The sequence below is a fragment of the Cottoperca gobio genome, chromosome 11, assembly GCF_900634415.1.
Source record: "Cottoperca gobio chromosome 11, fCotGob3.1, whole genome shotgun sequence".
Taxonomy (NCBI): Eukaryota; Metazoa; Chordata; class Actinopteri; order Perciformes; family Bovichtidae; genus Cottoperca; species Cottoperca gobio.
Window position 1 is genome coordinate 6,708,140 of NC_041365.1, and position 13,912 is coordinate 6,722,051.

Sequence of the window (13,912 nt, forward strand, 5' to 3'; positions counted from 1 at the left end):
AATGAGGCCTTGCGTGTCTAAGAGATGCATATTTTAAAACCTGACCATTTCACCCAGTGTTTAATCCTCACTATGATTTGTTCATCTCTGTGTACTACGTGCCAACTGAGACTTAATGAGGAAGTGAAGCCTTTTAGCTTTTGATGTACTGTAAACAGAAGACATTCCCAATGCCACGAAGGAAAATAAACATGCAAAAAAAGGAAAACAAGTCTGATTTATGTTTTCTTACGACACTTTAAAAAAAAAAAGTGTAAAAGAAAGAAAAAAGAAATCACTGGAGGACCTGATTTCATGTGATGGTATCTGCAATTTCAAAAGAGGTTTTAAAAAACCTGTGAGGGTAGATTCACAAGCTATTTCATTGGAATTGGCTTACTCTATATGGGGAGACCTTGAAATAGTAAAAACTGTTTATTGGTAATTTCACTGAATGAGAAAAAGAAAACAGCGATACCAAGTTTGCCAGAGTGATAAACGTGGAGTCATCCATCGCTGCAGTGTGACAAAGCAACGGAGAGAGACACACTTTTCTATCAACACCCTCACCTCCCTTTAGTTTCACATTACCCAACACCATCCATCTCATCACCACCTTAATAATCTTCTTCCCTGCTCGTTATATTTTTTCACTTCTCCTCCTCTGCCATTGCTTCCTCACCATTAAATGAATAAGGAGGCGCTTGATTGAACACTGCGATAGAGTATTGTAAACCTTTATTCTATGGAGAACTCCTTCCTTTCCCAAACACTCTCAAACAGGCAGACAGACACACAGATGGAAAGAAGACAACGGCAAACAACTGGACAAGTAGGATTACAGATGGGCCAGGGCAGACAGGCAAGCAGAACATTCTTAAAAAGAGAAAGTTAGTCCAGGACAGTCTCACCTTGAATACAGAAGAGCTCTTCTTTGCTTCAGCTTTCAGCCGTGTTGCCTTTAAAACTGACTTTGTCTTCTTGTAGTCCTGCTTACCTGAAAGAGAGAAAAATAATTCCAGATACACATATCAAATGAAAAGAAAAATTGTGTCATTGTAATGTTCATTGTTGCCAGGCAAGCAGACACTCCAGGAAGTCATTGCACCATCTTAGAAATAGTCCCTCGCCAAGCTTCCAGGGAGATAACAAGTTGTCTTTTTTACACTTTTGAAATGATTAAACAACATATAAAGTGTTTTGGTTGAGTTTTATTGGCTGGGCAGGCAGATTTGTTACATTTAAAAACAGAGCCAGGCTAGATGTTTCCCCTGTTTCTGGACTTTATGCTAAGCTAAGCTAACCATCTGTATATTTAACGGATATGATAGAAGACTTGATCTCCTCGTTAAATTTCTCTACAAGAAAGAGAATAAATGTCAAAACTGTTCTTGTATGTTCTGCTGCAATTTCAAAACTCAACTAAAATAGCTGTAAACTACAAAATGAGGCAAGTGAGAAAAATGAGGATAAATGTAGCATTGACATTTCACAATTTCTACAGTTAAATGTACACACACACACACACACACACACACACACACACACACACACACACGATCTGGACATGCAACCAAAATACAAAGAATATTTTCTGGCCTGAGCTGCACACAGTTCACCTGTGCTTGCTTGACTTCCCATGGGCTCAATTCTCAAGGGTGTGTGTTGTGGGCAAACCGGCCACCTGGCAAAGCATGTGTGTTTATGTGGGTGTATGTGAGTGTGCTTCACATGAGGCAGAGCCGGCTGTCTTGGTCTAATTAGAAACAACACACTGCAGGAAAAGGAACTTTGCTAACAATAGGGTGGAAAGGCAACAGCTTGCTGAACAGTGTGTGTATGTGTGTATGTGTGTGTGTGTTCTAGTGTTTATATCTTTCTGAGAACCAATTTATAAACTAGGATTGTGCTAAAGCAAGTCCTTAAAGCTATTTTGGAAAACTTAGTTCAGGGTTAAATTTAGAATTAGGTTTGAGCTAGGGTGAGAGTTGAGGTTAGGCGTGACGTTGAGATGGTTAACATTCAAGTTATTGGCTGGGGAATAAATGGAGGATCCTCGCAAGGAGAGAAGTACAGAGTAGTGTGTGTGTGTCTGTGTGCGTGTGAGAGCGAGAGAGAGACTGAGACAGAACCGAACCCCTGGGTCAGCTTCGAGGCTTTCTCGGTTGGTGATGTGACATGCGGAGGCCACTTGGAGTTTTTTCTCCCAGGCAATTAAGCCTCATTTACATCGAGCGAGAGAGCGAGAGAGAGCGAGAGAGAGCGAGAACAAGAGAGGGAGGAAGGTGAGGAAAGAAAGTGTCCATATCCATCTGGAAAGGTTGTGGAAGAGAAAAGAGTGAAAATGAGCAAGTGAGACAGGAGAGGTGAGAAGGACGAGCTGCATACCACCGAGTATCAGGTCTCCAAGGCAGAAAAGGTTCTCCTCGACAGTGGAAGAGCCATGGAGGAGAGAGGAAATGGCGTTAAGCAGCTGCTCTGTCTCATTACACACACACACACACACACACACACACACACACACACACACACACACACACACACACACACACACACACACACACACACACACACACACACACACACACACTTTCTCAACTTTCTCACCCCCTCTATTTCTTTTTCAAAGATCTTGCACTATTCCTTTCTCTTTCTCCATCCCTCCTGGTGCCGCACTCCTCCTCCACCTTCCTCTGCCTCAGTGGAGGGTTAATAGAAATGGGGAGCATGTTGCCAGAAGCAGACAGTGAGCTAGTGGGAATTCATTAGTAGGGCCACTGGATGTCTCCACTTGTCAGAAAGTGGAGAGGGGGAAATTTGATTGGAGGGCACCTCAGGTTGCTCACCATTCACAGAAATTGTGCAGGGATGTTCAGACTGAAAATGGCTGGTTGTGATAATGTAAAACCACAGGACGCTACATCAAATGCCATAAATCCCATATGAAAAGTAAACTCGCAGGGATAGTTTGTAAACAGTTGTAGCTTGAGGTCTGCCTCCCCACCACCAGACGAAAATATGCTAGTCCTATTATTCATTCACAACAGCTCTTGGAGCTTCTTCTATTTTCTCTCCCATTTTTTCTCAGGATTGTCAATAATGTCATTCAATAAAGAGATACTGAAAGAGGAAACCAGCTCTTTTCTCCTTTTTTTTTTTTTACTTGAGAAAATTGCTTAGATTTCCTTTTACCGCTGTGAGCAAATCCACTGGTTGCACCATTGTATGCGCCTGTGTGACTGGGCCTTTATGTTTTTAAATGTACTTGAAAAATACTATAACATCTTGTCATATCCAGGATATCTGGGAAATGGCATTCTTTAAATACAGTACAGTAACGATAATCGAATGCGATTGCCTGGGGGAAATTGTAGAAGTCCATAATCTCTGTTTTTCAACCTGTCCTGTACCCAGTTAGTGGGGGGGGGGGGGGTTTGACAATTTAAAATTGGAGCCCACAACTTGAAGAATCTGTACTTTCTGTTTTGATATTAGTTTGCTTTGTCTGGCTATATGTGTCCTCAGGGTATCATTTCTACAGCAAAGTACCCAAGGATACTCAAAGACAGAACAATATCAGAACTTAAACAAACTGGGGTTTGAATTTCAATGGCAGAATTGTTCCTCAGAATTTACAACACTTTCCACAATCAGCTTCCAAAACATGCACCTGTGCTGTTTTTTTCTCTCATTTATGTGGCTAAAATTGTTCTACATGAAGAAATTACGGTTATATGCAAAAATTCATCACAATCTAATATATCCATAACCATCTGGTAAGAATCAATACTTAATAGGAGCAAAATCTGAATAATTACACCAAGGATGAATAGTTGATATGGAGAGAATGCCAGATAATTACATCAGGCTGTGTAAAATATTGTAATGTTGTTGTATTACAGTGGTGTACTTCTTAAAGCCTCATGTTGCCTTTCTCCTGTGGTTTGTTTGCAGAGGTCTGGAGCGTGCACACACATTCAAACACACAGTCCTGATGATATTGCAAAGGGCTTATGAGCACACCCATTTGTCATTGCTGCACCGGCTCTGTAGACACTTTCTGTCACCAATTATCTACCTGCGCCGGGCTACACGCCGTCCTCCCATCCCTCCCTTCTTCTGCCTGCCACGCTGAAAAGGCATCACTGTCCTCCTGTACAGCAACGACAATGGCGTGTCTCAGAGGAACATCAGGCCTTGTAAGGTTGCCCAGAGTGCCTGCTGTGAGGCGTCCCCGAGTGTTCCTTTCATTGAAGTCATCACTGATTTCATGTCAAGAGGACAAGAGAAAAATTAAAGTGCCCCCACCCCCACCCCACTTATTGTACATTCCCTTAGATGTGCGTTTCATAGTTTTTCCGTGATTGTTTGTCGTTGCATTTACCTGTAAATGGTCTTTGATTAAGACAGAGAAGAAATTATTTGTATCTGGAGCTATTGTTCTGCTTAGCATAACAAGATAGGTAGGGGGTATTAGCTAAAATTAGCCACAAGTGATTGAGCACTCAAGGAAAGGAGGGGGGAAAGGTATGCGATTTATTTGTCACCTAAATTGGCCACATAAGGGAAGCTAGAGGAGGGGTAGACATCTAAGAGTGTAACAGTTTGTGTGAAAGAAAATGAACATCAGTAGTAAAAGGAAACAAAAACAACTCTGACCATATCAGTTATATATATCAATCCTTCTTCTTTTGAATTTCACGCTGTCACTGTACAATTAAACATTGTTGTTCTCTACCGCCCTCCAGGTCCTTTGGGGGAGTTTTTGGAGGAAATAGACGTTCTCCTATCTAACATCCCTGAATATGGCCCTCCTCTTCAACTCAGTGACTTCAACATCCAGTCAGAGAAGTCAACTGACTTACTATTTTTGCTATCCTCCTTGGCTCTCTTACTGTCTCCATCCACACCTAGTCACAAAGCTGGCAACCACCTCAACCTCATATTTACCAGAAACTGCTCTACTTCTAACCTCTCTGTAACCCCGCTTCACTTTTTCATATCCTACTCTAACCCAAACCTATCTCTCCTAATACTATACCTGTCCACGGTGACCTTCGTTACCTTAGACAACATACGCTGTTCATTTCCCAACTTACATCCCCTGTTCACCATCCACATCACTTCCCCCCACTCTAACTTCTTTCTTCCCCTTCTCTCCCAATGAAGTTCTAACCCTCGTTACCTACGACCTACCCTCTGGACCCCATCCCCTCTCACCTTCTCCAGTCTACTGCTCCGGACTCTTCTTCTTTTCTCACCCTTCTTATCAACACTTTCTTAACAATTGGTTGTTTGCAGAAGATCTGTGTCGAACCCCTGTCAACTCATCACTGGGGTTCCTCAGGGCTCCTGTCCTCGATCCCCTACCCTTTTCTCCATACACCAATTCACTTAGCTCCGTCATTCACTCTCATGGCTTCTACGCAGATGACACTTTGATTCTGTATTTCCCCAGGTCTGAAACCCAGGTGCACGCACAAATCTCTGTTTGGTTACTTGAATCTAATGTTTTGAAGCTATCGCAAGGAAATGGTTTGGCCTATTTGTAGCTTGTGTACTTGCAAGATTCTTGCTGTTCTGAGTTTGTATCCTCATGGTTGTTTGCACTTATTGTAAGTCGCTTTGGACAAAAGTCAGCTAAATGTAATGTATTCTTTTACGCAATGTTATTATTCTGATGGGTTCGACAGGCTGGAATCTATCTTTGTCATGTCTTTCACAATTTCAAGTAATCTCATAATACTAACTTTATACAGCCGTCTACCACATTTAAATTTAAGTCATGCACCATGAAGTAAAATACTGCTGCATCATCATTTAAACAATTATTTTTTGTTTTTTCCATAAAAAAAGAGCTGAACCACCACGATAACATTTCTGAGACACCCATTATGGAATTAACTGTGTCCTGTTGCGCCTCAAAGCTGCATTACGAACACAGTATACCACATACTGCAAAAACCCCTCAAGCTGTGTATACAGCAAATTACATTTCTTTACAACATGCACCAACATTATATTTCATCTCCAATTGAAAATCAGGGAAAACACATGCAACCTTGACTTGTGCATGTCAAGCTTTTACTGCTGGCTTGAAAAATAAAAGTTACAGGTTTAAACAGTGGCAAACAACTTATTAATTAACTATAATGCCACGCATCCATTAATTAGCGTCTATTTAAACTGTGTTATGTTCCAAGCATGGACAAAGACTGCCGCTTCTCTGTTAGCTGCAGATGTGCGACCTGAGGCCATTAAAGTTCTAAAGAAAGTGTCACGTTATTGGTTTACAATAACAACATTTACAGATGCTAGCATATACACTGTTTGTTGGTCTATGTCAAAAATCGAGCCAGTACTATAAAGTTTAAAAAGCTATTGTGCACAATTCTCATACAGGCAACAAACAAGCACATGAGAGTGTTGAGAGAAACACAAACATACCTGAGGAATTCAGTGTGTATGTGTGTGTGTTTGTTTGTTTGTATCCATCTGTGGGGAGTGTGATGAGGTGACTGGGAGAGACAGACAGACCACTGTCCAGTACTCTCTGCGAGCCCAGGGACGATGCAGGCAACACACTGACAGCGTGTCTGACAGCTCCTCATGTTTTGCTTTGCTTCTGTGTCTACGTGGCATGGCGGCCAAAAAGTCAGTGACCACATGGTGCGGATCGCTGGCATCTGCCAGATGCAGATGCCAGACACATGGGAGATATTTTTTGTCTCGTCCTTTGCATCATGTGCAGCGAGGAGAGCGGAGGCAAACTCTCACAATCCATGCGAGATGTAAAGCTAAATAAAAAGTATCTGTAATATAATGACAAGAGGTACAAACACTATACCTTGATGATGTACCGTAGCCTACCTACAAATATGAGTGAAATATTTAGGCTGCATAAGTACAAGTTCATAGACTTGACCTTCTTTACAATGTGAAATGTTACCTTCCAAAGCCAATACTTTCCAATTTGCCATACTTGAAATCTTGAGTGTCTTTATCTGTGTAGAGTAGACAATTTCCCCTAGTTTGTTCAGCTAGCAGCAGCAATCATTACTTGAACAGAGTGACCACTTCCATTTACATGCAAGATCCCTATAGCTTTACCTCTCCTTGGGGAATCTCGGCACAGACGTATATAACAGGCTTAATAATGGTATTTAAAAAAAAAAAAAAGGAGTGTCAACAGTGGCCCCTTGATCACCATCTGACTTGACAAAATCACTCTAGCAGAGATGATAGTACAGCTCAACGACCAGCCTGGACTACTGCTGATGTTCCATGAATAAGCCATTCTTTTCAAAAGGACGGAAAAACGGTAGAAATTGAGGGGCTGGGAGGAGGAGGTAGAGCGAGGACCAAAGTGTCCCTGACACCTGTGTTACATGTTTTTAAATTGATCAGATGTGCTGCAAAACATAACACTAGATGGTGGGAGATGAGCTTGTTATGGTATGTCTGTCTCTCATTTGTTGAACCTGCAGCGTTTTACACAATAGCTGACTGTATAGGGGATAGTCAGTGGGCTAAATAAATTGTATTCTTCCGTCTGACTATGAAAACATATACAACCGTCACGCTGCTTTATGAGACCGCAGCTCTTATAACATGGTGAACAAGACAGAGACATTTCTCAACAGGCTATCACATGCTTGTGAAATGTTGCTATTGCTAACAATTTTTTTCATTTTAGAGAATTAGCATGAAAAGGAGAAGTCATCTTTTATAAAACGTTGACAAAGCGGTGCACAAACTATGAGACGATCTCATGAATCGTGTTAACACAAAAGTAACACTAGGAAATATAAAACCTAGAATAATCAAGAGGATGTGAATCACCAGGGACCAACAAACGATCATCCACTGGGAGGAAGGGGACCAGAACAATGCCACAGTCTTCACAAGGGGCGACGTGGATTAGTACAGAACATTTTTTATTTATGTTTTTAAGACATAAAGTGAGTCTCCATTAAGCCTAACCTGTAGTAGGTGTCTGTGCACATCAACTCATGCATTACTGCCATTTTGCATTGCAACAGGAGAATGGTAAATAACTTTTTAAAAAAGGTGTCTCTTATCCAACTTCTCTAGTCAAAAAAACAACTTCAAGGCTCCTAAAACGAAAATTGCCAGTATCTTTAAGATATGACTCTGAAATGTGCTGAGCCAGCCATTGTTGCAGGGTGTCTCTTAGGACAGGACTTGAAATGGACAAGTTTCATATTAGTGAATGCTCGACCTCATTGCTAAACCCCCCTGTGCCCCCTAATCTCTGACCTTTTCCTTCTTGTGGACTGATGGGACAAATTGTTCTTGTTCTCCAGACTTAAAACAATTGTATTCATAGTCAAACTGCTGGTCTAAAGCCAAATATGAATCGTATGAGGACCACTATTGCAAATAACCTGCTTCTTCGACTTCCGATAGCCAGAGGTCTACTGTGTGGAGACACTATTGATGTACTTCAAGGTGCTTTCAACTTCTGGATTGTGTCACTCTCCTCAGCTCAGCTGTAATCGTTGCCTTCTAAGGAACTTATTCTTATCTTCAGGCCTTCATATGTCCATGGCAAAGATACTATGAGATCAAGGCCAATAACAGGGCTTTAGTAAGAGTCACACTGCATTTAGTGCAAAACTGTCCTTACTCGCACCTCAAAGTGGGTATCGCCTGCGTCTAATAAGACTACTTAGTCACATTACATGTATACAATATGCCACTCCTGGGATTTGAAGTGGAAACCTTTAGCCTGTAAGTACAACAGAGCTTCCCTTTGAGTTTGTATCAGTCATAGCTGGTCCCAATTACCCAGCTTTGCCATTGGAGACCTTTTGGTTTTGCTCCACAAAAAGGAAAACAAAAAACAAAAAAAAGACATGATATGAGCTGTGATCTTCAAGCAACCACAGCTGACATGCTAAAGGGGACCAAACGTTTGATTGATACCGACCATATTGCCACAGTTAGGCCTTTGTGATGTTGAAGATGGGGGAAACTAAATACTGCAGGATTAGAGTGGTATTAATCTTTGACAAAACAGCTTCTGACGCGATATCAAAGCTTTATAAGCACAGAATTCACTATCTGTCACTGATGTGACCTTAAATGCTGCATGCTTGTTTCTAAGTGTATTTACTTCCACAGCTTGTATATTGTTCTACTCCAGTCAGTCTGGTTTAAGTTCTTTTCAATCCAACACAAATTGGAAAAATTTTCTGGATTGTGCAAATCTTTGCATCACTAACGTTGACAAGGGTCTTCTAAATAAAGAGTCGGGCTGTTAGGAAGTTTGGGATATATGTAAAACTACTACAAAATTGCTTCCAACAAGTGTGATTTATCAGCTTGTTTCTATGAGGGAACGTCGAGTTGATTGCTGTGTTGTGGTAAAATTGCCCACATCAAGCACAGAGTTATGATTTTAGTTACAAAGAACTAACACAACAAGTTGAGACCAATCTCAACCGTCACAAAGCATCACGGTCTAATTTACAGACCCTATCGTTTTAATTGTCAGTTAATATATTGATTATCTTCTTGATTAAACTATCAATCATTTAGTAAACAAAATGCTATATTAATTAAGCCCAGATCATTTATTTGATGTTAGAAATAAAAGAAAATCTATCGGAGCAATTCAAATCTGTTTCTAACCCATGTCAAAATATTAAAATCAACTGACAATACCAAATATTGTTACTTGATTTGATTACAGTTGACTAATATACTGATGATCAACAATTTGTTTAAGCATTAGGATGACTGAAGACTCACCAATCTGTTTTCGGTACTGATCAACTGGTAATCTGGTCACGCAGGCATCCTTCTTCGCCATTCTCCTTCCTCAGCCTGACGGGAAATTAGAATAATGAAACACCTTCTGAGTGAGAGAGTCTTACAGCTGGGTCTCAACGTAACACCAGATCATTTAGCTTAATGAAATACAGATATAGCTTCACTTCTGCGACTGCAGCCCGAGATAACTTGTGAAATCTGCAGCAAGGATTCATGTTAATACACAATCATATATAGTGAAGAGTAGTCAGTGTTGATCAGGCAGATGGTTTATCTTTCACATACATCTGCTACACATAATTAAATTAATTCTCACCACCTTCCATGTGTCTTATGTTCACAGCATGCGCACTTCCTATCCATCTCATTTAGTCTAACACCATTTCCCTTCACACCATGAGCCTTCTTTGATTACCCTGACAGCTCACAGGGAATATATATATAAAGAATAAGCGCTTATACAAATAGCATTTGCTCACCTGTAACTATGCGAGTGTGTGACAGAATAAATGTTAGTCCACATGTGTTAATGTCAAAGCATGCGCATGAAAAGCTGTACAGTCACCAGAAATAACTACTCTTGTATAATACTTTTCTTTACAAAAAGTGCTAAAAACTTGGTGTGTGCGGTATCGTGCATCCATCTAACATACTTGTTTCTCAGTGAGCACTCTGCTCTAAATTCCAGACAGGCTCCCTCACAACACACTGCATCAATCAATATTGTAGCCTTTTGTTTAAAATTGTGGAAAAAGCAAGTATGAGTCGAGGGGCAGGCCTGTGCTTTCTGATGATACTCAAGCCCCTCTGACCTGTTCTCTGGCTGAAAGATTTGAGCACCGTTTGAAAAATATGCCCGATATTTTTTGATAAATAGAACTCGATATCTATCAAGTCCTGCTGGTGTAAAGATAATTGATTATCATTTCTGAAAAGCAGCATGTTTAAATGTGAAAGTAAGAGAGAGATGCGTGAGCAGGTGTGCACAGGAGAAGAACAGAGAGGCGAATATGAAAGGGGGAAAAAAAGTATCTATGTGCATCCAAGAAGAACAGGAGTGGTGAAGAGTCTCGAGGTGCAGCAGGGGAATAGAGGAAAGAGACTGAATTAGCATGTTCAAGGAGCGTGGCTGGCTGCCTGTGCTGACTGATGCCTTCTCCTGGGAGAGTGCTGCCTTGAGAGACCTGAATTTTACCTTACACTAAAAACACTGTTTTCAGCTACATTTCAAACACCGTTAGTGCCAGCAGAGAAATAAGATGTTTGCTATTGTTCTCCAGCGAGTGGAAACAAGAGTCAGCGAATTAAAAGGACACGAGAGGAGGACAAAAAGGAAGAGAGGAAATTGTCCAAATGTAATATTTACAGTCAGACACAGTAGACTCTCAGATGTGCAAGCTATGTTGTGCAACAACATCAGAGTAGTAAATTGTCATTTGAAGCCTCTGTCATCTCCATCTCGTAATTTAAATGAAGGAAATGTAAATTTTGTATTGTGACGTTCAAACTATTAGAAAAAAGATCTCAGTATGGGACAGGAGCATTGCTGGTGCTGATGAAATAATGTTTTTTACCTGTAGGCTGATTTTACTTTTTAGTCATTAACATCATTTATATTTTATTTAGCATTGTTATTTTTAAAATGTTCATCTATTTATTTTTCCCTCCTTTATGCAAGTTCTTTTTAGCCCGTAGTGGGTTTCTACCTCACCTGCACGATGAATTTAATTTTTTATTTTCTCTGTCTGACCATTCCTTTTAAAAATGTGCAAATAAAACGTAAATAAATAGTTTTTTTTTCATAATCTGAAAGTGTAAGTCTAGGAACTACTGTATTGAAAAACACCCACGAGCAGACTAAGTGGAAAGAATAGAAATGAAGTGAATTCAGAAGGCACGTCGACAAAGCAAGAGCATGACCGTGGAGTAATGCTGGATGAAAATACACTCAGTTTCCAGTTTATTAGATATATGCACTCTAAGTAAATATAGTCCTTTAATAAAAAAATACACCCCACGAAGGTGAGAATGTTCAGTATTGTTCAAAGTATTTTAGAGAGTCAATCTAAAGTTATCACATTTCATATTTAGTGTTCACTCAGCGATATTAAATGGGGTGAACAAAATAGTTGTAAGACTTTTTAGTATAATACTTCCAACACCTTTCTAAAACAGTTTCAACAACAACAACAAAAAATAACATTATAACTTTAAATCAAGGTAGTATTTATTATAGGTCAGAAGTATTAGCCTGCATTAGTTATAGCTAGGTGGACCTAATACAATGGGAACTGACTGAGTGTAGGTACAGGCTACTTGTGTTTTGGGCATTGTGGTCCCTCGAATTAAGAAGTTAAGCATTGTGAGAAATGACCTGCTACACTCCGGTTATAACAGACTGTAAGGTTTCTGAAAAACAACTAACGTTATGCATGCATTTGTACTTTTCTTTCTCTGCAGTCCCGGATATGAATGCCAAAGTCTTAGCGCGTGCAGGACTCTTTGCAGAGCTCCTATGTTAGCTTTTGAGCAAATTGATAATATCATTCAACTCTACAAAACGTAAAACACTCAAGTGGAGACATAATTGACAACAGGCCGCTTTCATTCATTGCTATTACGAAGATACTTACACTGCTCTTGTTTACCGAGAGAATATGTCGCTTAGTAGAGTTGTTTCTGCATTACTAAACGCCTGGCTGCTGTTTGTGGACACGCAGGACGACAGTTTTATTGTACTTTGATCCAAATTTCTTCCGAATGCCAACACACCACTTACCGAGTCCAAGTTCCTGGTTTACACGTCAACACCAATGACAGACAGGCCTTTACTCCAATCACACACCGGTATTTGTCGAACTGACCAATAGCACGAGCGTGGGGCGGGAAGATCAGACCAAAACACTGGAGGAGCACGTGATGACTTGATAGTCGGGACGCTCCCCCTCATTCTAAGATACATAGTGATTTAAATTGCATTTATAATAATAGTAGACAAATTAATAGTTATTGATGTTGCAATCAAATTAAGTTAGAACTATGATATGTTGTAAAAAAAATATAAAACAGTGATACAAATAATTATAAGACTATGCTGTATAAGTGAAGCACAACATATCAGTGGTGAAAAGTAAATGTACTCACATACTATATAATATTATATTATAATATTAAATAGTATATAATGTTACAATGCTATATATGAAAAAACTTACTTCAACTCTTTACTTTGCAGATCAATATATTCTATACAAAACATATGATCAGTTTATAAAATATGATGCATTGTTAGCTACCAGCAGTGTATAAAGTTTTTTTTAAATAGCTCAATCTAAAGGAACCACAACATTAGAGTAGTGTTTACATATGGATATATATTAATATTAACAATGTAATGATGTAATACTATAAAACTGACATGGACCACCCTGCATAGTGAATACCTATACTTTAAGTACATATTGTTGCTAATACTTTTTTTATAATCTTGAATGCAGGATATGTACTTGTAATTTAGTACTTTTATTGTGTTGTGTTGCTACTTTTACTTAGATAAAAGATTTGAATACTTGTGTCATTATTGCAAAAGATCAGGAGGGATTCCTGCACCCTTGCATCTTCCTAAAATGAAAACTTGTTATTATTTGAGTGACAAATACATATGTTTTATTAATGAAAAAGTCATATTAGTTTGACATGTTGGCCCTAAGTCATTATTGCCTTGTCAGATTACAACAAATTGCATACTTATCCGTGTTGAAAACAGTAGCATTACACAGTGACAATTAAAGGAAGCAACAGCCGACCTCATCAAAGACAAGGCAATCTCACTCTGCGATGTTCATTTCTCTTTCATCAGTCTTTTTACATTTTTTCTTTGTTTACTGTGTAGAATTTTATTTCCCTCCTAATTGCATCCAGCCTCATTGCTGCCCGGGGCATTGTGCAGATTATGTGTCGACTTGCCACCGCATGTAACTTATTGAAATTTTAAATGATTTTCTGCTCTCCCATGGGCATGCCTTTTGCATGCAGCACAGCAGTAACTAATAGATGTAATCTGCCTATAATGTGCCAGCATTATGCTTTACTTTATATTAAAATGCCATTGATAAAGAGCTCTCTTTGATGTTAG

The 13,912-nt window shown here is 39.6% G+C and overlaps 1 protein-coding gene across 4 annotated transcripts in view; it reads right to left on the reverse strand.

Moving 5' to 3' along the window:
• The window catches only part of triqk (triple QxxK/R motif containing), a 15,964-nt gene extending 3,391 nt beyond the window's left edge, over positions 1–12,573 (reverse strand). For all 4 annotated transcript variants that reach the window (XR_003833101.1, XM_029443982.1, XM_029443984.1 and 1 more), the window contains exons 1-3: positions 12,411–12,573; positions 9,757–9,831; positions 891–976 (exon numbers count right to left, since the gene is read on the reverse strand). Coding sequence is in view for 3 of the 4 variants with exons in the window: in XM_029443982.1 (XP_029299842.1) it covers positions 891–976; positions 9,757–9,817 (147 nt within the window). In the remaining variant the exon portion in view is untranslated. The remainder of the gene's footprint in view (positions 1–890; positions 977–9,756; positions 9,832–12,410) is intronic.
• Positions 12,574–13,912: the final 1,339 nt, after the last annotated feature.